A 24,051-nucleotide genomic window follows, 5' to 3' on the forward strand; every position below is an offset into this window, starting at 1 on the left:
TAAATTAAGAAAACAAACCAGACCATGCCGCTTATCATGTGCCTTTTTGCTTTCCTCACCTTACTGAGGGAAAGGCTATAAAATCACTCGAAAAACAAAATTCTTAATTTGACCTCCTAGACGCACCTTCATGTATACATATCGACTCAGAATCAAATTCTGAGCAAATGTTTGTGTGTGTGGTGGGATGCTGATCAAAAAAATTTGCACTGGATTATCTCGGCACTGGCCGAACCGATTTGGACCGTTTTGGTCTCATTCGATCTGTCTTGGGGTCCCATAAGTCGCTATTGAAAATTTTTAAGTTTAGTTAAGTACTTCAAAAGTTATGCTAAAAAAACGATTTTAACAAAAGTCCGGAAGATTGTAAAAAGGGTGGTTTTTGTAAGAAACCTCATCATGTTATGACCGATTCTTCGGCTCCTTTTAAAAAAAATCCCAAGTTTTTTTCAGCGTTTTGGCTATAGTGGCAAAATGAAAGAGGAATCCCCCCAATGTTATTAAATATTTGGAAAGATAATTGATTTTCCTACAAAGAAATATCATGTAAAATGAACCATATAATTCCTGTGCTTCCCCTGAAATAAAAATGTAGCGTGACGGGACAAATCGTAAAACTGGACTTTTAAAAGGCTCACTACAAAAAGCACTACAGTTTTGCCAGTTTGATTTTAAAAAACTTTAGCTCTTCTACACATTATCACAAATTAAAAAACGAATCTTTTGCTCCTTGAACTGAACGAATTGGTTAAAATTTGAGTTTTTGCCAGCCATTTCTTTTCGTGACGGGACAACGAAAGGAGCAGATTTATGAAAAAACTCCTCTCCCATTCAATGGATTGCAGACCATATTTGGTCAATATTTTTGGCTTTTGAGGTAAGAAAACGCATTTAAAGCACATTGAAATTATTAAATCATAAGAAAAATTAAATCTTTCATACAAAAAATTACATTGAAAATTGAAAAATGTGACATTTTGGTGTAGCTTCGCTAAGAATCGGTCTTATACATTTTTAGAAAGGTATTCAAAAGACCTTTTCAACGAATTCAAAAGATTGAAGATCTGACGACCCTATCAAAAGTAATTAGCACATGAGGGTATTTTATGAACTTTTTATAGGCCGGGTCTCATATATTTGCGATGAAAACGTTGTCCGGATCTATCATGCGACTTGTCGTTGGATAGGTAATTAAAAGACCTTTCCAACGAGTTCAATAGATTGCAAATCTGATAACCCTATCTAAAGTTATAAGCACTTAAGTGTTATTTATGAACTTTTTAGAGGCCGGATCTGAGATAATTTGTTGAAAACTAGAGCGTCCAATTTCCCGTCCCGGGAAAAAATTTCCCGGGAATTCCCGGGATTTCCCGAAAAAAAAAATTCCCGTTTCCCGGGAAATTTGTAAATTTCCCGGGAATTCCCGAAATTCAAGCGGAAGTATACATTTTCTTACATTTTTGGAACTATTTAAAAAAAATGCTCTTAAAAAATAATAAATGAACAAACTCGACATGATTTTTTTAATTAAATGTGTTGTTTGGTTTATATATAATTAATCAGATTAATTCTGATAATATTAATTTTTGAAGCAACTGGGAATAGATCTTGCTTAATGAGTATTAAATTATTACAATTAGGTAATGTTTTAATAGATTGATGTTATTTCATCAAAACAATGTTAACTCCTTACCTCCAAATTAAAATTGAGATTTTTTTTACGTTTTTGTTTACCATGATCAAATGAGATGAAAATCGAATTTGTGCAAAAAGAATTAATTCAATTGGTTGAATACCTAGTACTAAAGAAATTACAATTTGAAGTAAAAGAATTATGGAGCACTGGTGCAACTACAGGTGTTGGGAGGGGTAGATGTGAAAAAAATAGAAGACTTTTTGTGGAATGATGTTAATTTATCGTATAATTTAAATCATGTTGCATAACAATAAAAAAAAATCATTGAAAATTACTTTCTATTGTTTGTTCTAAACAAATGCAAAAATATATTCAAAGCTTGCTTAAAATATTTGAAAACATTGGGTTGTTTCGAGTAAAACCAACACTAAAAAGCTTTACCATTTGTTCAAGAGCTGAAACCAGTATTTGTAATGAAAAACGTAATTTCTGCATGTTTTTTTTTCTCATTTCAATAAACTGGTCACAGAGGCAAGTTTAAAAGTAATTTTATGATTGTGGATTATGGATTAATTTTACTCACAGTTTTGATAAAAAAAATATTTCTCATCAAAAAATACCAAAATACATTTTCTTGTAGTCGAATGATTTTTTACATGCAGTCAAGCTGTTAATTGATCTTCACACTCATTTAAACCATTAATAGTGATGTCCTATACAATTAATCATAACAATTTTCAATAAATTCAAAATTTCCCGGGAATTTTCGGGATTTCCCGGGAAATTGGCTGAAAATTTCCCGTTTCCCGGGAAATTGGACGCTCTAATGAAAACGTTGTTTGGATCTATTATGCGACCTATCGTTGGATAGACCTTTCTAATGTGAGGAAGGCACGAACCACCTTAGGGTGGATTAAGTAACGTTTTTTAAGAAAAAATCCCCTTATTTCAGCCAGTCACAACAAACTCCATAGGGTCATTCTTATGCATAATTTGCTGAACTTTTCGAAAAATACTTTTAAATTGAGTGAAACTTCGAAAAACCGGTCAAAATCATCAATTTTGCAATAAACCTTTTTCGTGAAAATCTTATAACTCGTGATGAATACATGGAAACTGTCCCTGATCGCATAAATGTCCCATATGAATTTTAATCGTTTTTCAAAATCGTGTGCTCTTTCAGAAAACCCTACAGCATGAAGTACTTTGTTCTAGAAATCAGGAAGGAATCCGGGTTTTTTTGAGAAAACTTAACACGTAGCCTTATGTGTGAGACAAACGTTTTTCTCAGCTTGTTGTTTTAGCATATGGGACATTTATGTGAACATGGCCTTATCAAAATAATCATTTTTGTCTGCTCTACAACATTGAACAATATTGTTACAATTTAAAAAAGTGACCCTGCAAAATTACATAAAACACGTAATTAAAAAAAAAAGAAAGTACCTTAAATTTACCAACAACGATATCATACGAGTTTTGACAGTCGAGTAACGGAAAATGGCAGCGATATTGACTTTTTTAAGAAAATATGTTTTTTTTTTATTTTGCGTACCGTAAAACAGGGTGACTTTGATAGGTTCGCGATTTTTCCGCAAAAGGAAGAGTACAATTAAAATACTTTCGGAATGGTTGAAAACATACTGACTGTGGTAGAGAAGTGTTCAAAGTACCTCAAGAAGAACTTTTCATAAAATTTTGAAAAGTTTAAAAAGTTAGTTAACTATAGTTAAGAAAATGTTGATGAAAGCCATTATTTTAAACTTCTCAAATTGTCATGATTTTCTCAATGAACATGATTTTGAAACGGAAAACGGAATGCATTTTCGGATTCCTTGGACAATTTTCCACTAGGAGAAGATTAAATAAGTTTGTAAATAATAAATAACATGTGTTTTTAAAACACAATTAAAACAAATCTGATTGTCCACACTCCATACAAAAAAGTTTTTTTTTGTATGGAAAATTGTCCACGAAGGGGGACAATACCACTAGATTGGGTAGTCAGATCAGGGCAGGGCACTTATGTGCTTACAACTTATGATAGGGTAGTCAGATCTCCAATCCAATTCGTGCTCGTTGAAAAGGTCTTTTGATTACCTATCCAACGATAGATCGCATGAGAGATCCGGACAACGTTTTCATCAAAATATCTGAGATCCGGCCTCCATAAAGTGCATAAATAACACTTAAGTGCTTATAACTTTTGATAGGGTTTTCAGATCTTCGATGTCTTGGACGCGTTGGAAAGGTCTTTCAAATATCTTCAAATACCTTCAAAAATGTGCATAAATAACACTTAAGTGCTTATAACTTTTGATATGGTTGTCAGATCTTCAAAGTTTTGGACGCTTTGGAAAGATCTTTTGATTACCTATCCAACGATTGGTCGCATGAGAGATCCGGACAACGTGTTCATCAAAATATCTGAGATCCGGCCTCCATAAAGTGCATAAATAACACTTAAGTGCTTATAACTTTTGATAGGGTTGTCAGATCTTCGATGTCTTGGACGCGTTGGAAAGGTTTTTTAAATATCTTTCTGAAAATGTATAGCATGACGAGTTTTCTTACAAAACTCACCCTTTTTACAATCTTCCGAACTTTAGTCAAAATCGTTTTTTTAGCATAACTTTTGAAGTACTTATTTAAACTGCATAATTTTTTATAGCGATGGTACCCCAAGACGGATCAAATGAGGCCAAAACGGACAAAATCGGATCAGCCAGTCTCGAGATAATCGAGTGGCAATTTTTTGATCAACATCCCACCACACACACAGACATTTGCTCAGAATTTAATTCTGAGTCGATAGGTATACACGAAGGTGGGTCTAGGAGGTCAAATTGAGAAGTTCATTATTCGAGTGATTTTATAGCCTTTCCTCAGTAAGGTGAGGAAGGCAAAAAGTTTTGGGGCCTTTGGATCGATAGAATTGTTTTGTTGAAGTAAGTTAAGGACCACCTACGTCACTAGATTATCACATTAGACTCGGGTATCATCACAAAGCGGCCAGAAAAAAATGACACACTTTTTAAACCTGATTAAATCAATGACGCTTGATTGGAGTTCGTCACCAGCCAAAGCAAACGGGGGTAAAACCTTTCTGCAGCTGCTACAGTTACTGGTGGACTGACTCCACCTTGCAACTCTGACGACCACCACCGCATCAGAAATTGAATTGAGTCGTTCGGATATCGGTGGCATATAAATAAATGACATTACCCTTGCACAAATTTAATAAAGTCACCCTGACCAACCCGCGGTCGCCCCATACGGTTTGGAGAAGGTTTTTTTTATCGTTCATCATCTGCTATCTCTCTTTGGTTCAACTTGTTCCACCCTCTGCTGTGTGGTTTTTCACCTTTCCCATCCGTTTTTTTCTGCTCTCTTCTACAGGTGCCAATGCAAATCAACCGCAATCAGTGTCGTCCACTGCGAAGAAAAATTCTTCGCGCCGCAACGCCTGGGGTAACCTGTCGTACGCTGATTTAATTACACAAGCAATTAGTTCAGCAGGTGATAACCGACTAACGCTCAGCCAGATCTATGAATGGATGGTGCAGAATGTGCCATATTTTAAAGATAAGGGTGACTCCAACAGCAGCGCAGGGTGGAAGGTAAGTGTTATTGATTTTGAGGGTTTTTTTCTGCATCAGGTTTTGAAAAAAAAAAGAAAGTTCATTCTGGTCAACTTGTCGTATCGGTTTGTCGTGGCGAGTGTGGGGAATCATCTCGCATCCGATGACGATGACGACATGGTGTGGCTTCGGAACTTGTTTGCACGAGGCAGACCTGGCGAAAGGTATGCAGTACGAGGTACATTGGGGCATGATTGCTGCCGTAATCGATATTTTTCATCAAACCGGTTCTGGACGATCTGCAATAATTATACCCCCTTCCCGACAATGATGGTGCACTGAGGAGACTTAAAAATATTACATGATTTCAAAGTGGAGACATTTTCAGTTATCTGAAATATTAAAATCTGTTATATTTATTAGACGCAATTACTCTACAATGCATTTTAAGGTTTATTTCCCTCAACTCTGGTTCAACAAGTTTTTTTTTTATTCGGAAACTTGGTTCATGCATGGTTTATGTTTTTCCCATTACAAAAGCCTTTTTGCAGTTATATTTTTTCAATTAAAGTCTTCATAAATTTTGAAGGCATTGGTGAAAAAACGATTTTTCATCCATGCAATTTTGTACTAAGTTTTTGCAAACGTTTTGCCTTCCTCACTGAGGTAAGGCTATAATCATGCTCTAAAAATGAACTTTGTATAAAAACGTCGTAGACCCACCTTCATGTATACATATCGACTCAGAATCGAAAACTAAACAAATGTCTGTGTGTATGTGTGTGTGTATGTATGTATGTGACCAACAAACTAGCTCATGTTTCTCGGCACTTTTTTTGCTGATTCTTTGTTTTTTTTTTAGAACTAGCTTTTGCGTGAAGAAAAGATTCCTTTGACGATTTTATGAACCTAAGCGCCTAATCAAAAAACTTACTTCTTGATGCCTTCTAGTGTTTTCTTCCCCATGATTTGAGAATGCACTGGAAGAAAAATAGAGTTTGGATGGGAGGTTTTCAAGTGATGAAAGGTACACTTCTTTCATGAGATTCAGACTCAAACTTTATAAGATATATTTAATTTAATGACCTCAAATTCTGGAAGTTTTTCAAAAGCAATTTGCAGTTACCACCATATTTTTTTATTTTAAACACGTTAGCACGCCGCTAGTCAAAACCCATCCCCTACCGTATTCCCAGTGATCATATTTACTCTTTTAAGGGATCTGACTTTGCCGAGCCAGACAGGAATCGAACCCATCACCTTCCGCTTACAAGGCGAAACTCGTAACCTCACGGCCACGGAAGCTCGACATGCAGGATTCCACTTCAAAACGGCAGGATCTAGTGATCCGTTTTGGCTCAAATTTCTCATGGGAGTTTCTTGGTAAAAAAAAAATAGTTTCAAAAGAATATTGTGAAGCAGCCCCCGTATCAAATATCTCCAGATCGGAAAATTCCCCTTAAATCGTATAGGATAATGTTTCACATAAATTGAAGAGTAGTAGTAGCATAATAGTTTCCACAAAGCAATTTTTTTGTATGTTTAGTACAATCCTTATCATCATCATCCAGAACTTTTAGAAAGAACCCAAAGTTGATATTCAAATTGATCGAATGATCTTTTGAATATGTTATTCACATACATTTACAAAAAAAAAAATGTGAACATTAAGCTAAATCACGCAAAAAACTCATCACGACCCATACCAATCAGTGTAAATCGTCATCGAACAAGCCTACTAGATGAATGTGTTGCAACATCGTGTGTATGTGGGTTTCTGTGTACGAGCAGGGAGCTGGTTATCACGAATTGCGACTGCGATAATGTTCACACGTTTCGTTTCGCGTGACGGCAAGAGTGCAAATCTCGCTTGCTGTTGATGAAATTTATTTTCGATATTCGTGTTTTGTTGAGCTGCAATTTACACTCAATTGTGCTCATCGTGCTCACATTTTTTCCGCATTCAATTAAACGTGCGTACCTGTCCAACGATGACACTGGCTGGGTTACATCGAGCGAGGGCGATTTCTTTTTTTTTGCTCGCATCCTCACGTGTTATAAATATATTTATTCTTATTTTTTATAATAATATGATTATTCGAAAATCAACTATTTTAATGCATTGATTCCGCACGTTTGCTGGCCGCGTTCGTAGTGGCGCTTGGTAATACAGCATCCAATCTACTAGAGGGTTGGGGATATTTGATTGGGATTCATATTTCGTGCACAATTGCAGCCTCTCCTTCTCGGGTGGATGCAAATTCTCTGTTCTACACATCTGTTTATACTGGGGAACGAGAGATGCGTATCGTGATAGCGATACGGCCTTCTGAGGGGAGGTGGCTGGATGGTCCAGAATGTATGCAAAGCATTTTACCATATGACCACGATGTGGGAATGTGCATCGGGCGCTCGAGAAACGCACAGCACAGTTCGGGGTGATCAAATTTATGAAAATATCAAATAGCATATTGTGCATACAAATTTACTTATTTGAATAAAGCACATCGGCTGGGTGACGAGGTGAGAATTATTTTATTAAAATTTAAATTATGCCAATAGAATTTTAAAATAGACCTTATTAGGTTCTATGACGGACCGATCCCTTATTGGTCAATTTGCTCTGAAAGGCGCGTGCTAGATTCCTGGTGGTTTAGAACGTCGAAACGCGCTGCCAGAATGAAGAAATGAACGATTGTCAATCCCGGCCCCATCTATCCAACCGGAAAGACCAGATCGAATTGCCACAGCAATCCACACACAAGTGCTCTGATATAGGACGCGATTTGCTGTTAATATAAAGCAAATCAATTCTTATCGTTCTGCGCAAATGATGAAACCGAGATAATGGCATAAGGATTCTTTCGAGAGCACACGACCAGGGGCGTTGCAATCCCGCAGTAGGCATGAATAGTTCCACAAATGAGGGACATGCGTTGCGGTAGAAAAAAGGGCTCACAAATGTGTCAACTAGGGTCAGTGCTCTAACAAACATTGAATTGGCTCATCTTATGACTTGCAGGGAAGGCTAGTGTTAGAGATGTTTTATTTTCAAACGGAGATAATCAGTCATACCATTTTCTGAATCGCTCTTAAAATGTGTCCAGGGAAAATCACTAATCAATCAATGCAATCATTTGTTTAAAAAAAAAAATGCAACTGTCTAACGATTTAATGATTCTTGCAAAACTATAAACACAGTTGACTCTCTGGCTGTTAAGCTTCTTGATATCCAGCTTCCAATGATTTTTTCAGTCCTTTCAAGAAAGCAAGCTTTATTTTCCGTTCTATAATTTGATACCTCCCGCTCTCGACGGTTCTTTCAATACAGACAACGAGAGAGTCCATCACGCTCATATTCGGGATCTAAACCTGCAATGAACGTTAAACAGTCAAATTAAAACAACTATGTATCACCTTATTTTCAACAGATCAACATCTAGTTTGGTAAAAATGGGTAAACTCTGCTCAAGATGTATTAATTTTAAAATAGCAAGTTGATAAACAGGGTCTTACTAAATATCGTCACTGAACTGACTAAGTCAGCTTGTTTGCCACTAATGCAATTAAAACCAACATCAGTGGCGTGTAAGACAGAGCTTTGCGCAACTTTTGGTATATATATATAACATTGAACTTCGAGCTTCCTGTGGCCCTGTACATACCTTCAAAGTTTGACATTTTTCGCAGCAAAAAAGATATGCGTCGTGCCTTGCGACGTCACCGACGCCATTTGAAGAAAAAAAAAGTCAAATCGCAATAACTTGTGATTGTTACAAATAAACATTTGTATTTGTATGATGTATTTTTATAATTGTCTGCTCTACAACATTGTAGAATGTTGATACACTCTAAAAAATTACCCTGCAAAATTACAAAAAACACGAAATTTTTAAATAAAATGTAGCTCTAAACGAAACAATGACCCTTCTGAGTTAATGTGAACATATTTTTAAAGTTCTCGCAATAGGCGCATTAGACAACCTTTCTTATTTTTCCCCTCCTCACTCATTGAGCGTTACGTACTTTGTGGTTGGTGCCTTAGACAAAATCCTTCTAGATTTAACTGGTTTTAGGCAAGCTTTCAATAAGCCTTGAATATGTAAAGTTGGTAGTTTACAGACCCAGGACTTTCATGCTTGCTTTTGCAAGATTGGAGGAGCAACTTTCAAGTGAAACACGATACCGTAAATTAACAGCGTTAAACTCTCTCGTTGACATTCGCTTTCTGAACTTGTACTTGAGCCGCTCCAAGTAGCTTTCCGTAAATACTCGCCTACACACATGTAAGGAGCTGAAAAAAAATAAGAAAGTGCTCAAAGGGATCCGTTCTATAAAGACTGACTGCAGGCCAAAAGCAATGACGGTATAATAACGATGGTGGTGGTGATGGCTTACACAAACGCACCAAACCAGGAGCAACTTTCAAGTGCACTTCAAAAGATTTTCACTTAAGGTGCCGTTAACAGACGTGGAAGCGAAAGGAACGGCGAGGATAACGCAAAAAAAAGTATGTACAACGCGAAAAAGTTGTACCAACATCCTAATTGATGCTGATGCCGGTTTCCCGCTCAACAACTTGCCAAAGAGAACACGAATCGTTGCGTGGAGAAATATGAGACCATGTTAAGAGGGAGTTGTTTGATTCTAACTTTTCCACCTGTTGGATTGCTGCTCTTGGAGGATTTTACCACTCAGAAAAGATATATTTTTATTTGATTGCTGCATTATAGAAAACTTGAAATAGAAAGAAAAGCTTACGTGGAATTTTGTTGGAAAAGAGAAAAAAAGAGAAAAGAGAGCTCATTTTGAAATGTGTTTCGTTGGACTATAAAATACCTAATATTGAGATTAATATTAAATTTCCAGTTGCAATCTATTTTTTATTAAAGGCAATGCAAAACCCAACAAAATCCTGAAAATTATTCTGAAACTTCATCCCTGGTGCTGTGAACTTCATCAATTAGCCGAAGTTGACACTTTGTAAGTTACGTCCAATAAGAAAATTTATGCAATTCGACAAAAATCATTGCAGTCTTAAGCTGCATTGATCCGCTCTTTATACAGTTTATAAGTTAATTTTAAGGTATCCCTTTTCCTTTTCGTTAATGTAGGACCTCCTACACTTGAAATCACTGAACAGCGGAAGGAAAAGTCACCGATTGACAATAATAATTTAACTAATAAATGAAAAAAAAATGCAAAACCCAGTACCTTATATTTCACTAAAATTTCGGTTACCGATTCTTAAACGAACTCGTACTAAATTTTGGACTTGTTGATAAAAAAGTCGTTTATCCAGCAAGACTTCATTCTTTCAATTTCTATAAGTGGTTTCATAAACTAACGAAACATAGAAATATAATACCGCCGCGCAAAACATATCTGAAGGCAGACGTGAATATTTTGGCACGTTTTCCCCGTTGCGTCAGAATAAACTGCCTTGAAATGGGTGCGTTAACGCACTCCAAAATCAAATAACCTTGACGAGTTGTCAATTTTTCAGTGATCCCAAACATTCATTTTCATAAGCATGTCAGATTTAAAAAGTCAAACCTAACGGAGATAGATTACACTTTTGGAATAAATAGGTTACACGCATGTAGCAGCACTGTCATGTGGCCTAGATGCAGTGCCCTGCGGGAGATTCGTTGCCAGATACAATTTGTGTGATTTGATAACAGCGTGGTTCCAACAACCCTCCTAATGTTTGAAAAAAAAGGGGATCTTCTTACTCTTTGTCAAACAGAGCAACATTACAAGCTAGAGCAACGACGGTGGCACGTGGATGGCAGCGCTTTTGACGCCTACGGATTATATAAATACAAATCGACTTCCCGGTCGAGTAGGCCAAGCCTTTGGTTGCGGCAAGTTCTTCAATCACAGCAGACGGTGCATCCGGGAGTCACTTGTAGAGTTTGCATTATTTGAGCAATTTTGGTGATTTCCTTCCGCCGCCGGTTATCCATCATCGTACAGGAGTTCTTGCCCTCACTCTTGGAACCCCAAAATCGCGGAGCAGAGCTTTCACGTGAATTAAATGTGCCCCAAGTGAAGCACATGGCTTCAAATTGATTGAAGTCGGAAGGTCCCTCTCTCACCCCGGTCCATATCATGTCCGTATTATTGGATTCTCACCCAGAATATCAGGCTACGGATGTCTTTTTCCTTCACCTACACGACGACGCGTTTCGCGCGACGGTGACGACGTTTCGTCAAGGGTTGCTTCGATAGGTATCATATACCGTGAAGGTAGGTCCGCTTTGGCGGTTGGGGAACTTCATCCACTCATCCATCAGTCAGCACAGCTCGCCGGTATCGACGCCGATCGCTGTTGGTGACGGACGAACCACGGAGGGGAAGGAACGTACGGTGGCAGTAGGCCATGCAGGGCAAATTGGAAAGATTTATCTGGCTTGCCTCGTTATAACAAGATATATCAACGATCCGAATAAAGAAAGCCGAATCAATCTTGTTTTTCTCTGCGGATATATGCCGCGCCACAATCAACTTGCCAGAGTATGGCCCCTTTTTTGAGCGTAGGGCGGACTTACCTTTTGCCAGGAATCGTTCGTAGTGGGATGGGAACATGCCACTCTTGCGCGCCACTTTATTTGGTTTGGCAACGGTGATTGAACGCCGTGCCGGGATGTGGCCGGCGATACAAACATTTCTATCTATATGCAATGTTATTTGTTTTATTGGAGGGAAACTGTTGCATATGTTGCGGTTTGATTTGTGATCAGATTCAATTGGAGTTTCTTTATTACGAACTGCTGGTTTTGTGTCAAATTGGTCTGCCCAAACTTAAAGAAGAACTTTTTATTTCCAGGAGTTATCTAACTGTTGTGGCATGACATGTGTTTTTTGTAAACTTTGCTAATTTTTTTTGTAAAATATTCTACTGGCGTATTTCTCCATACAGTTAATAACTCCAACAGATTTCTTTCATTTCAGTAAGAAACCGTAAGCAATTAGACAATTGTCCGTACCTAGAAATAAGGTCGTTACACTCAATCGACGTGCTTTATACTTATGCATCATAACATTGACAGCACTTATTTATTGATTTCCGCCGTTTTTCCACGCTGAAGTCATCCTTTTGAGATCGTGTGACATCCTTCCTGTGTAAGGTCTGCTACGCGAGGAGACCACTCTGCATAAGGCTTAAGACGGTCTGGGCAACCGGTCCAAAGACGACGATAACGACGGATATAATTATTGCACAACGACTTAAATGGAAGCTCATGTACAGCAACTCGAGCAGAAAATTATCATGAATCAAAGCGAAACCCGGGAGGTGTATCCCAAGTGGCCTCTGTGTCCGTTAGTGGTCATCGCAAAGTTGGATGCTTCCGAAAATGTAAAAATAATCAGCGATCGCAAATCTGCCGGTCATAAAATGCTGATTATAAAAAGAAATCAGAATCACTTTGCATAAATTATCGATAAATCATACTGCCGAGTGCAGTCAGTTTTATTGCTGCAGCGTGCACTACACTACAACCCTTTGTGGAGTCATTACAAGGGGAAAACGCTAATTGTTGCTATGCTACTACTACGTGCAAGTGCAAGTGCAAGTCACCAGATAGTGCCAGTAGAGGAACCCCCCTTCATGCAGGAGTCTACCTCGACGCGATGATAGCTCTTATTTGCATTTATTAAAGAAAAAAATCTTTCACACTTTGAAATCATCCGCAGACGATAATTGCCGGGCTGTCTTGGCGGAGAAGCAGAAAAGAAAAATTACACTGAATCCCATTGCATGATGCTCCTTTGCAAAGTACCTACTATCTGGCATCAAATGTGTTGTGTTTTAAGAAATTGAACAGTGGTTAGAGTGATTCCCCTTGCTGGTCCAGCTGATAAACGTATTCAATTGAAAGGGGCGCACCCTTGTAATGATGAGGTGGTTAATTTTGAATATCTTGGGATGAAAATTAAATCAGTCGTTGAATTGAGAATCTAATAGACCATCATTAATTTGATTTTGACAGAATTTTTAACCACTAATGACCACCCTAATGCAACATTACAAATTTTCACGTGTAATTTCATGCATTAATTGTGCAACCGATTCAAGAGGTTTAATACTAAATCGACTAATACTTGAAATGAAGACCATTCATGACGGAGACAGATTTGTAAAAGGTTTATTTATAAACATGTATGAACATTTTTCTTTTAATTTTTTTTTCATTTTGAAAATACCTGAATATTTTAGAAACGTAATTTCAAAATTTTGCTTCATCAAGTTACATGTATGTAACCACTTTAAAAGCACACCTAGATCTAGAAAAAAAAAAAACGAACTCAATCGTCTTATTTTGCGAAAGATTTCCAATCCATCAAGCAAAGATCAACCAAAAACAACATAAAAGTTTTTACCTACTATTGAACAAATGTAAAAGTCTATAATTTTCAATCACATTTTTTGTTAAATGCGAACCCGATTTTCCTACTGATCTGTGGTTTCAAGGGACAAAGCTATGTCGCGAAAATAAGCCCATCAATTAAACCAAAAAGTGACCATTTTCGGCTTGCTGAACACACGCGCAGCAACAGCAATCGCGGGCGGTTTTTTTTCTCCTCTTGCGATAGAAACAACGAGTAACCCGTGTCGATCCATATGGTCGTACAAGTCGAGAAAGTCGTTTGAACGTGTATGTTGGGTTGGAGCAAGTGAGCTGGATAGTGGGAAAATTATGAGCAAAACGAAAAGAACCAGTCTAATTCTAGTAAAATAATTATTTGAATTTCTTAGTTTATATTCACCTAAATTTCCAGATTTCTGTACAATACTCGCTCGGCTGTGAGTTACTTAAAAGAATATAGTAATTATTTTATGATAAAGATTTTATCATTGTCAAATGATGTTAATATTTTTATTTTAAATTGAATATTTGATCAATGTTTTTACTCGGTTCAATCTTCTATATATATAAAAAATTTCGACGGTTTTGTTCGAACGCGAATCAATTCAATACGGAACGTCGGATCGAGGTACTCTTTGTTGCGTTGGGTTCGTATAAGTTCAAGGAAGGTTCTTACGTTACAACCTTGGCCACTCTGGAACCGATTCTGGAAAATCTGGAGGCTGAAAAAGCAAAAAACTTAAAAACGTCAACAAACGAAAAAAGGCATAACGAAGTTTGTCGGGTAAGGCTTGTATAATATAAGATTACTAAGTAAAAATAAAGTTTTAAATCTTTTTCAATATTTCAAAATATAAATAGACTCAATGATAAATTTCAATGTTGCCTGCGAACCATTTTTTTTCCAAATTCCACAGCTCTGACCTAGGAGAGGTATTTTCCCCCCAAATTGTTCAGGCCGCGAGGTCGTCCGACTTGTCGTTCCTGTCCATTGCCAACACAACGTCGTCGTCGTCGTCGGATCAACTTTGTCCCACACATAGTACGACGATACCGCCGGGTGGGACACCGTCTGTCTCATGCGGACTGTACCCCGTAAAAGCTGATGGGTAAAAAAGAGCTCCGAGCGTTTTACATACGACCCAGTCGGGTGTCTATTAATTAAAATAAATTTATTTCAATCAAGTTTCGTACTCATCAATTTATCTCAATCACGATGGAGAGCATCTAAACGTTGTCTTAGTTGCCCTTTGCTGGTCTTGTCTGTGAATTGGTCCAGAGCATCGGTGAAACGTGCCTATACCATGCCAAACGGAAGTATCGCATGCCCTTTGACGAATTGCATCCTTCCGGAACCAAGATTAAGCGTTAAATATAATACCATTCTACGCTTATTGAGCCGCTAATTTTGTCCGTCTTGGTGAAACCTTCGTAACCATCGACGTTTATATAAAGACACAACCCGGAAGAATAACATTATCGGAAATAAAATATTCCTCCTTCTCCTCCCTTGATGTGTTTCTATTTCCTGCCACAACGGATCCTTGCCATCCAAAATCCACACCCCGCGGGGCGGCAGGAAACCAGTGGCAACAGATTCTTTTGACTCAATTTAATTAGCCCATTATGGCATCGTTAGATTACCAATCATTCAGCGTTCTAATTCAATGCCATATTCGAACCTTTTTACCTTTCGCCGTCGGCACTCTTGCGATTCTTGCTCTGTGCTTGGCACTCACCCCAGGCTCTTCGTTTTTATCGCCGGAACATCTCGGGACGAGGCGGCTCCCCCCTTGCATCAAGGCGTAAATCTACTCCAACTGTTGGTACTAAGACTGTCTATGCCGTAAGCATGGTTCACTTTGCGAGAGGTGGAAAAATAAAACAAACGATGCTCCCTTCGATGTTCATTCTTGGTGTTTTGCTTGGGACAGGGGTGGATTCAGTTCAAACAATTGTTTGGGTGGTTTTATGTTTCTTTGCCATTTTTCTATTTTGCTAATCCTTATTTGTTTAGTTTTGATTTTGAATCAGTTTGAAAACATAAATATGTGCTTTCACCTTTTTTAAGGATTTTTTTCATAATTTTTGAAGCAAATTACCAGTCATGATGCAAATTTTGGAGAGTTGAGCTTAAAGTTAAATTTAAACCGTTAAAGAAAATATACTTTTGATATATTAGATAAATGAGATTTTTAAACATGAGAATAATGTTCAAATATTGGCTTAATGGTACAAATGTAAGGGTTTCTCCTGGATACCACTCTGTAACTAGGTAACGTAACAGCATCCAAGGAACGATTCATTTCATCCATATCAATTCCGTCTGCCAGTGCAGAGGGAAAGAAGTAGCACCATGAGCGATGCTCTTGTATCGTTCCATGTAGGTGGCAAAGGTTCGAATGAGTCGCATCGTAAGAAGGGTACGGAAGCTAACAAGAGAGTATCATCCACCACCCACCGTCAACGACTAGGACGACGGAAGCAGAAGTCGTTGCGGTGTGTACAATCATCCTGGCATCTCAATTGGGGAGGAGGATGCTACTGCTGTTTCTCCTGTTCGGTTCCCAGCCGTATCTAAGTACACAATTTACACGGATATAAAACCTTGATTGAGCAACAGGGTCGCAGCTCTCTCGGGGGAGGGTGGTTGACTGGAACATGAATGATTCATGTAAGACGATAATTCCGACACGAGTCATTAAAAGAAATGCTTCCACTGTGCTAATTGTGTGAAATTTAGTTTATGTGCGAAGGATCCAAGGTGAGGGATTAAAATGGATTATATTTGGCCATAATTATCACGTCTGCATTGAAGAGATTGGTCCCGTTTTGGTTGCCTTAATAGTTTGAAATTAATCTAGTTGCTGAGATTAATTTAAGTTTCGAACACTTAGGGACTATTTAACAATGAATGCAGCAGATCATGATCGAAAATTACCTTTGCAATTTGCCAATTAAATTACATTGATATGATTGGCAGTAATCGCTTAAGCTGCTCTCCCCCTAATTATGCACTAATCCCCGCATCAGATCATTACAGCAACCATTTACCTTTAATACAGGTAGCAACTGCCACCTCAGCTGGCTCCACTCTAGCAAATCATCACTGCACTGCATGAGTAGCACACAAATGAACTCTAATTAACATTATCTGATTAGCGTGAAAAAGTGATTGGAACAACCCAGCGACGCAAAGGACTCGCAATCTTTTCCGCCTTGTGCTTCACGACGCTGCTGGGTGAGAAATGTTCCTGCTCATATTTTGGCTACGCTTGGATAAATTAGATAATTTCTTCGGTGGGATGTCTTATTTTGGGAGCAATACTTCAGTATGACAAGGGGCCATCCATAAACCACGTGGACAACAAAAAAATCAGCTTGAAAATCTCAGTTTATTCGAAGTTCAGTTCACAGCATGCCGCCATCCCTTTTCAGGTTATAAATCAACATTGGCCGTGAGTCGCACGTCCACTAAAAGCGGAAAAATTAAGATCGACACTTTTTGTATCGCCTGCTTCGATGCTTCTGAACTGGCAGGGCGTGACTGCTGCTGGCGGAGAACAGTTCTCTAACACAATTAATCTACTTTACATGCTGCTATCGTTTGTATCCTCGCAAAAAGGGGAGAGGGTATGCAAATATGTTGACATGATGAATCGTGCTTACCCTTTAACATTTTGTCCTCAATCCAGGAAGAAAAGCACTTGTTGCATCCATGGCTTACGGTTTTTTGACAAATTTGTTTTGGAAACAACTTGAGGAACATGCAAAACGCTTTGAAGATGGCTCGGCATGATAGATCAATATTTAGATAATATTTAGCACTTTTCTTGAAATGCCTCTTTTCAAAACTCTATTTAATTTTTCAGAAACAAGATAGGACAATGCTTGTTTTGGGAAAGTTGTAAACGATATCTTCGACTATTACTTGTATGGTACGTTTTTAAATTCAGAGAATAATGAAAATTATAGAAATCAAAAGTGAAAAGAGGATTTTCCATGCATATTTGAATTTGAGGGTTGTCGGGGAGATTAGATTATTCATCGTTTTGGTTTTATTAGTAGTGCTTAAAAATTAATTTGGAAAGGTATTTTTTTTAAATGAAACTTTTTTATAAATTCTTCACCAACGTTCCTCGTAAACCTTTATTAATAAATTAACGACTCGAAAATCGTTTTATAAACAACCATTTCAGGAAACTATATAAATACAGCATTAAATCATTCCCGCAAAAAAAAGATCTCTTTAAGCAGTCATATTCCCTTCTCACACGCACTTACGGAAACTTCTTTTGTTGTCACATATTGACAGATGAAGCATTGATATGTTGTGACACATTGTAGGCTTTAAGATTTCGCTATTCATTCTTTTCATCTCCATAGATCCCACAGTACATTACTCCACCTTTCACCAACACACACACACACACACACACACACACACACACACACACACACACACGCTTGCTCGCAAAGCCGAAGTCCTGGCCGCAATCTTTTATCTTCGTCAGGACGTCTTATCTTGCGTCGAGTTTCATTCTATGCAGGGGCGACTGACGGCGAGATAATACCTTGTCAAAAATTAATGAGTGGTAAACTGTTATAGGGGATTTACGCGAACATTTTTGATGTGGATTAGGTGTCGTGAGTGAGTGTGGGGGTGTGCATTGATCGACCCTACTTTTTTATTGTTGCTTCCTTAAGCTCAACGGTATAGTGACTTTTGTGATGTTTCGTTGACATTTTGTCAGTCGTTTTCATAAATTATCCAAATTATGTCAGCGTAATTAAAGACATTTGAATTTTTGTATGGATTTTAAGGTGATGGCATCCTTCATTGCAAGGTTTTTACGATAACAATAAAAATTAAATAGTAAAAATTGTGTTTCCCTGACAATATTTATACAAAATGCTTTCTAGATATTAATAAAAACAGTACCCTTCACATTCGTATTCTTATTGTAAAGTTATGAAAATCATCAATAAGGCCGTTGCAAATATGTTTATAGTTTATGTTGGGAGACCAAAAAAATATATTTGAAAAAAATAAAATTGATATCACAAAAAATATAAATGCAGGAAAATACAATACGAATAGTTTTGAGCTGATTGCACCTCAGGGGGACAACCCTGATTTATCGGGCCAATTTTAAAGGGGGTGACATACATTTAAAAAAATAAATAGTGTGAACTCATCAATGTTTGTCAACTAGGATGTCAATGATTGTAATAAAAAAATAACAGTTGTCTTTAGGAAACGAAACCGTCCGCACTACAACAGCCCACAAGTCTCGAAGTTATCTCTTTATTATAACATTTATCGAAACGAAATCTGTCTTCTCAAATCTTCAAATTATATTTTTTTTTAAAGTAGTCGATTCATTGCGTATATGTTATTTTTCACTATGATTTTTTTTAATTTCAGGTAAATTCATTATTCTATCTATAAACTGTAAGTGGAAAATGCATTTTTACAATTCAAGAATCGTTTCACTCAAGAATGATTTTTTTATGACTAACAAAATCAACTGAGAAACCTACAAAACAACGTACAATTCAAATTTCTGAGAAAATCCAAACAAGTATTTTTAAAGCCTACAGAAAATAAACGGCAAATTTATCCAAATTATTTGCTCTCAAACAATCAATTTAAAACATTTGTGCCCTTAATCCATAACCATTTTTATCCATTATGAAGTTGGTGATATTTTTTCAGAGTGAATAACCGAAAGGGAAAGACAGTATGAAGTAACATCATAACCACTATACATATTTCAAAAGATTCAAATCAAAACGAAGTGTGTGTTTATATGCGAAGTGGATTCACATTTGCACATCTTCATCCTCGTCGCAATACATTTTTTTTACTCTGGAAAAAAGCTATTGCTGGAAAGGCAATGCCAGTGTCGCTTTCGCTTATCCCACGTACTTATATGCGCATCAGCATATATCAGATTCCCAGGCAAATGCTGTCCTCGAAGCGATAAAGCGGCGAAAAGCACAGAAAAGTGAGGAAAATAAATAAACACAAAATTGAATTAGGTTACACACACACACGAACACAAACTGACTAACATACAAGGGCGCACTCACCCACGCAAAAGTTTTCCACTCTTTGGAAGCCGCCTAAACTCGTCCTCGTATTGCTGATCTCTTTCTCTTTTTTTGGTTGGTGGGTTCAAGCTTCAAGTGGTGGAAAAGCGAAGGAAGCAAGTCAGGAAGGAAAATGCCTTGAGCTATTGGAGAAGCCATTCTAGAGGTCCCTCTTAAGGGGATCTACCCTACCCTTCAGTCACACTTCTATACAATTGGAATAAATCACAATTTTATTTCGATTTCATGCCCAAGTTTAACACATTAAATTTATTGTGTAATGTCGTTACGCGCTTTTTGGCTCTTTCTTTCACGCACAAATCTGACGATAAATGATGATTGACGCGAACAGAATTGTTGTGGTGCGGTTTAATTCGCGGTACGGGTTTGGCTTTTGATTGATGGCTCATGGGAGGAAGTGTCCTTAGCAAGTTTTGAGAAAGCCCAGGATGTAATCAATGAGTTGCTGCATTTGAACAGTATAATTGCATTTTTGATTCTTCTATTTAAAAAAAGTTTCTTCCGCGATGATTTGAAGCCCAAAAGTAAAAAACTAAATGAGATATCCTTTACAGAAAATTCCCTAAATTGCATGCAACAAGTGGCTCTAACCATCTCACCCCACTTTAGAGCAATGTGCTTTGATGTTCTTCGGGAACTGTTTAAACACATCGTTCATCCCTCCACATCATTCTCACTTGACTTGTTGCCACTAGTTTGCGTTCTGGTGGTCAACAGCTGTACCGACCAAACACCCAATGCGAGGGAAAACTTTGCCTCTATGTTCATTTAGAGTATTTAGAGGAAAACCCGTACAACTGCTGTTTCATTTGTAGCATGATGAAGTGAATTCTGGGAAACCGAAATGATTTCCAACCTGGAAGCTACCTCGAAATTGCGTTTGATGACGACGACACGATGACGATGCGGCACGGGAATGGTTAGCCAGAAAGAATATTTACCTCCAAAAGTTTCAGATTTTGTTCGTTCGAGTGCAATGTAACGGTCGGCTTGGTGGTCAGTCACTTGTTGGCGGAACGATTCGTTCTAGTCCATTGGGATTAAACTCTTGCGTAGTTATCTGGGTAGTACGGATGCATGTCCAGGTGGGATGAAAATGTAAATCTAACATATGTTTACATGATTGTACCCCAGCGACTTGAAAACGATCAAACGAGTGCACTGCATTGCAGGGTAAATAATTTGAGAGTTTACTTGCTTTTTCGATTCGTTTCTCTCACTTTGAATTATGACTTTTGTTATTTACTCAGTTGTAATAGTTTGAAGTTCGTCAAGTTATTAAGTTTTTTTTTTGAGAAACTTTCAGAGCACCTTCGGCAACACCTAAATTAGAGACTGGTTTTAATTAAGCGTGAAACGTTATGGAGTGGCAACTCACCAACCGGGACCCTACGTTGTGTTTTTCTTCTTCAGGAAACACTGCATCTGTAGGCAGCTGACCCGGTTGCGGTGTGGTGTGTGGAGCATCAGGAGACTGCGGCACGGGAAGCAAGCAGATTTTAACAGCTGGTCTGGTGATGATTCCACCGCTGGCCGTTCGCAGCGACACAACTCGTACGATGCCGTCTGGTCCAGGATGAACGGCTTCGATCCGGGCAAGTGGCCAGCGGAGTGGTCCTTGCAGTTCGTCGACGACGATCACGAGTCTACCGGGTTGGATTTCGTCGTTCCGCTGGTAACCCTTGGTGTCCCTCAGCAGCTCCTGGAGGTATTCGCGTCGCCAGTGGGCCCAAAATTGTTGGGCGTGGAGCTGGAGTTGCTGATAGTGGTCTAGGCGGTTGACTGGAATGTGGCGCAGATCTGGGTCGGGCAGGGCGTGCATCGATGTTCCGATTAGGAAATGGGCCGGCGTTAGAGCGGCGAGGTCGTTCGGATCTTCACTCAGTGGAAGAAGTGGTCGGGAGTTCATGTGGGATTCGATTTGTGTGAGCACGGTGCACATGTCCTCGAACGACAATCTTGACGGACCAAGCTGCCGGAACAGGTGCTTCTTGGCGACCTTTACGGCGGATTCCCATAATCCTCCGAAGTGGGGCGCTTTTGGGGGAGTGAGATGCCAGGTGATCCCTTCGGCTGTGCAGAATTCGTGGATTTTCTCCTGTTCGGCGTCGTGGGTGAGCATTGTGTACAGCCGGGCAAGTTCGTTCTTGGCGCCTTCAAAGTTCTTGCCATTGTCGGAGTGAATGTGAGACGGCACTCCGCGTCGTCCGATGAACCTGCGCAGCGCGGCAAGGAATGTGGGGGTGGAGAGATCTCCAACAAGTTCAATGTGAACGGCCTTCGTCGCGAAGCACACAAAGAGGCAAATGTAGGCCTTGGCCGGTGCAGCACGTTTGTGTATCGGCTTCAGGTACAGTGGACCTGCGTAGTCCACGCCGACGACGCTAAATGGGCGACTAGGGATGATCCGTTGAGCCGGAAGTTGGCCAATCTGCTGCTGAACCAGTTCGGGATTCAGTCTAACGCAACGGAAGCAATTGCGCACCACGCTTCTGGCAAGAATGCGACCACCGATGGGCCAGAATTCCTCGCGCATGGCGGTCAGTAGTAGGCGCCCGCCGCCGTGGAAAAGTTTTTGGTGGTAGAATTCGGCGAGGATGCGAGCGAAAGGATGGGAACCAGGGAGTAAGGCTGGGTGTTTGGCTTGGAAGGGCAGTTGGGAAAGCTTTAGTCGACCCCCCACTCTCAACACTCTCTCTGCATCGATGAATGGGCTCATTTTGTAGATGTTGGACTGTTTTGGCACTGGCTTCCCGTTTTCGAGTTCCTTCAGTTCGGCGCTGAAGGAGTCCTGCTGTGCTAGTCGAGTTAGCACCGTTTTGGCTTTGGCAAACTGCTCCACAGTGAGGGCACGCGGCACAGGTGTGTCGCTCGTTCTGGTCGTTCTCGCTTTCTGCCTGGTGTTGTCGATGAATCGGAGGACGAATCCGATCGAGTGGACCAGCCGTCTGTACGAGTGCCAGCGCAGGAACCAGGGGTGAACTTGCGGCGGCTTCTCTGTCACGGCGGCGACTACGCGAGCTTCCATGATGTCCGCCGGAACGCTTGGTGGGTTGGTCCTCGGCCAGTCTCGTGGGTTTGAGCATATCCAACTTGTTGCATTCTTCCAGGTCTCGCAGTTCAAGAAGTTCGGCACCGTCATCCCGCGGGACACCAGGTCCGCCGGATTGTCCTTGGTCGGCACGTGATTCCAATGGCAGCCGCGCGTGTAGAACTGGATCTCAGCGACACGGTTTGCTACGTACGTCTTCCAGGTGTTCGGGTTTGCTTGGATCCACTGCAGTACGACAGCTGAGTCCGTCCAGAAGTACGAGTCCGAGATCTTGATCTTGAGTGCCTGCTTGACCCGGAAGTGAAGGTGGACTCCGAGCACAGCAGCGTTTGCTTCCAAGCGAGGGACGTTCAGTCCTCTGAGCGGGGCGACCCGAGATTTTGATGCTAAGAACGTGACCCGTACATTGCCGTGTCGGTCTTCACAGCGGATGTAGCAACAAGCTCCGTAGGCGTCCTTAGACGCGTCGCAGAATGTGTGCAGTTGGTAAGTGGAGTCAGGCTGGAGTGCGTAGCGGTCGATCCGGTAGGACCGGATTTCTGGAAGTTCCTTGAAGAATTTCTCCCACTTGATCCGAATGTTGTCCGGCACCGGGTCGTTCCAGTCACACTTCAGCTGCCAGCATTCCTGCATGATGATCTTGGCGGTGACAACTACGGGTGCGATGTGACCTAGAGGATCGTAGAGTCGAGCGATTGTTGAGAGGATGAACTGCTTCGTGGGAGGTCCCTTGCTCTGGTTGATTTGCGAGTCGAATCGCAGAACGTCGGCCTCGGGCTCCCATCCAATCCCCAGCGCCTTTACCATCTCGTTCGGACCAAACTGCAGATTCGACTGCGTGCCAATTTGGTCTTGGGTCAGTCCTCGCAGTACCTCGAGACGGTTTGATGTCCACTTCCGCATCTCGAAGCCTCCCTTGGCCAGCAGTTCCGTAAGCTCCTTCCGCAAGCGTATGGCGTCCTCGACCGTGTCAGCGCCACCAATGAAGTCATCTACGTAGAAGTTGCTTTCGAGCGCTGGGCCGCCCAACGGGTACTCGTGACCCTCGTCCTGAGCGAGTTGCTGAAGGGAACGGGTGGCTAGGTACGCGGAAGGTGCTAGGCCGTACGTGACGGTCTGTAATTCGTACGTTTGGATGGGTGAGTCTGGCGAGAACCGCCAGAAGATGCGCTGCAGCCTTCTGTCCTCTGGGTGGACGAGAACCTGCCGGTACATTTTGGCTGCGTCCGCTACGAGGGCTACAGGGTAGTTCCGGAAACGGAGCAGGAGCGAGAGAAGGTCCTCTTGAAC

The 24,051-nt window shown here is 40.0% G+C and overlaps 1 protein-coding gene across 4 annotated transcripts in view; it reads left to right on the top strand.

The window, feature by feature from the left end:
• The window catches only part of LOC120425114 (forkhead box protein O), a 113,515-nt gene that overhangs the window by 12,401 nt on the left and 77,063 nt on the right, over positions 1–24,051 (top strand). For all 4 annotated transcript variants that reach the window (XR_005606473.2, XM_039589518.2, XM_039589517.2 and 1 more), the window contains exon 3: positions 5,036–5,256. Coding sequence is in view for 3 of the 4 variants with exons in the window: in XM_039589518.2 (XP_039445452.1) it covers positions 5,036–5,256 (221 nt within the window). In the remaining variant the exon portion in view is untranslated. The remainder of the gene's footprint in view (positions 1–5,035; positions 5,257–24,051) is intronic.

The sequence above is a fragment of the Culex pipiens genome, chromosome 1, assembly GCF_016801865.2.
Source record: "Culex pipiens pallens isolate TS chromosome 1, TS_CPP_V2, whole genome shotgun sequence".
Classification (NCBI taxonomy): domain Eukaryota; kingdom Metazoa; phylum Arthropoda; class Insecta; order Diptera; family Culicidae; genus Culex; species Culex pipiens.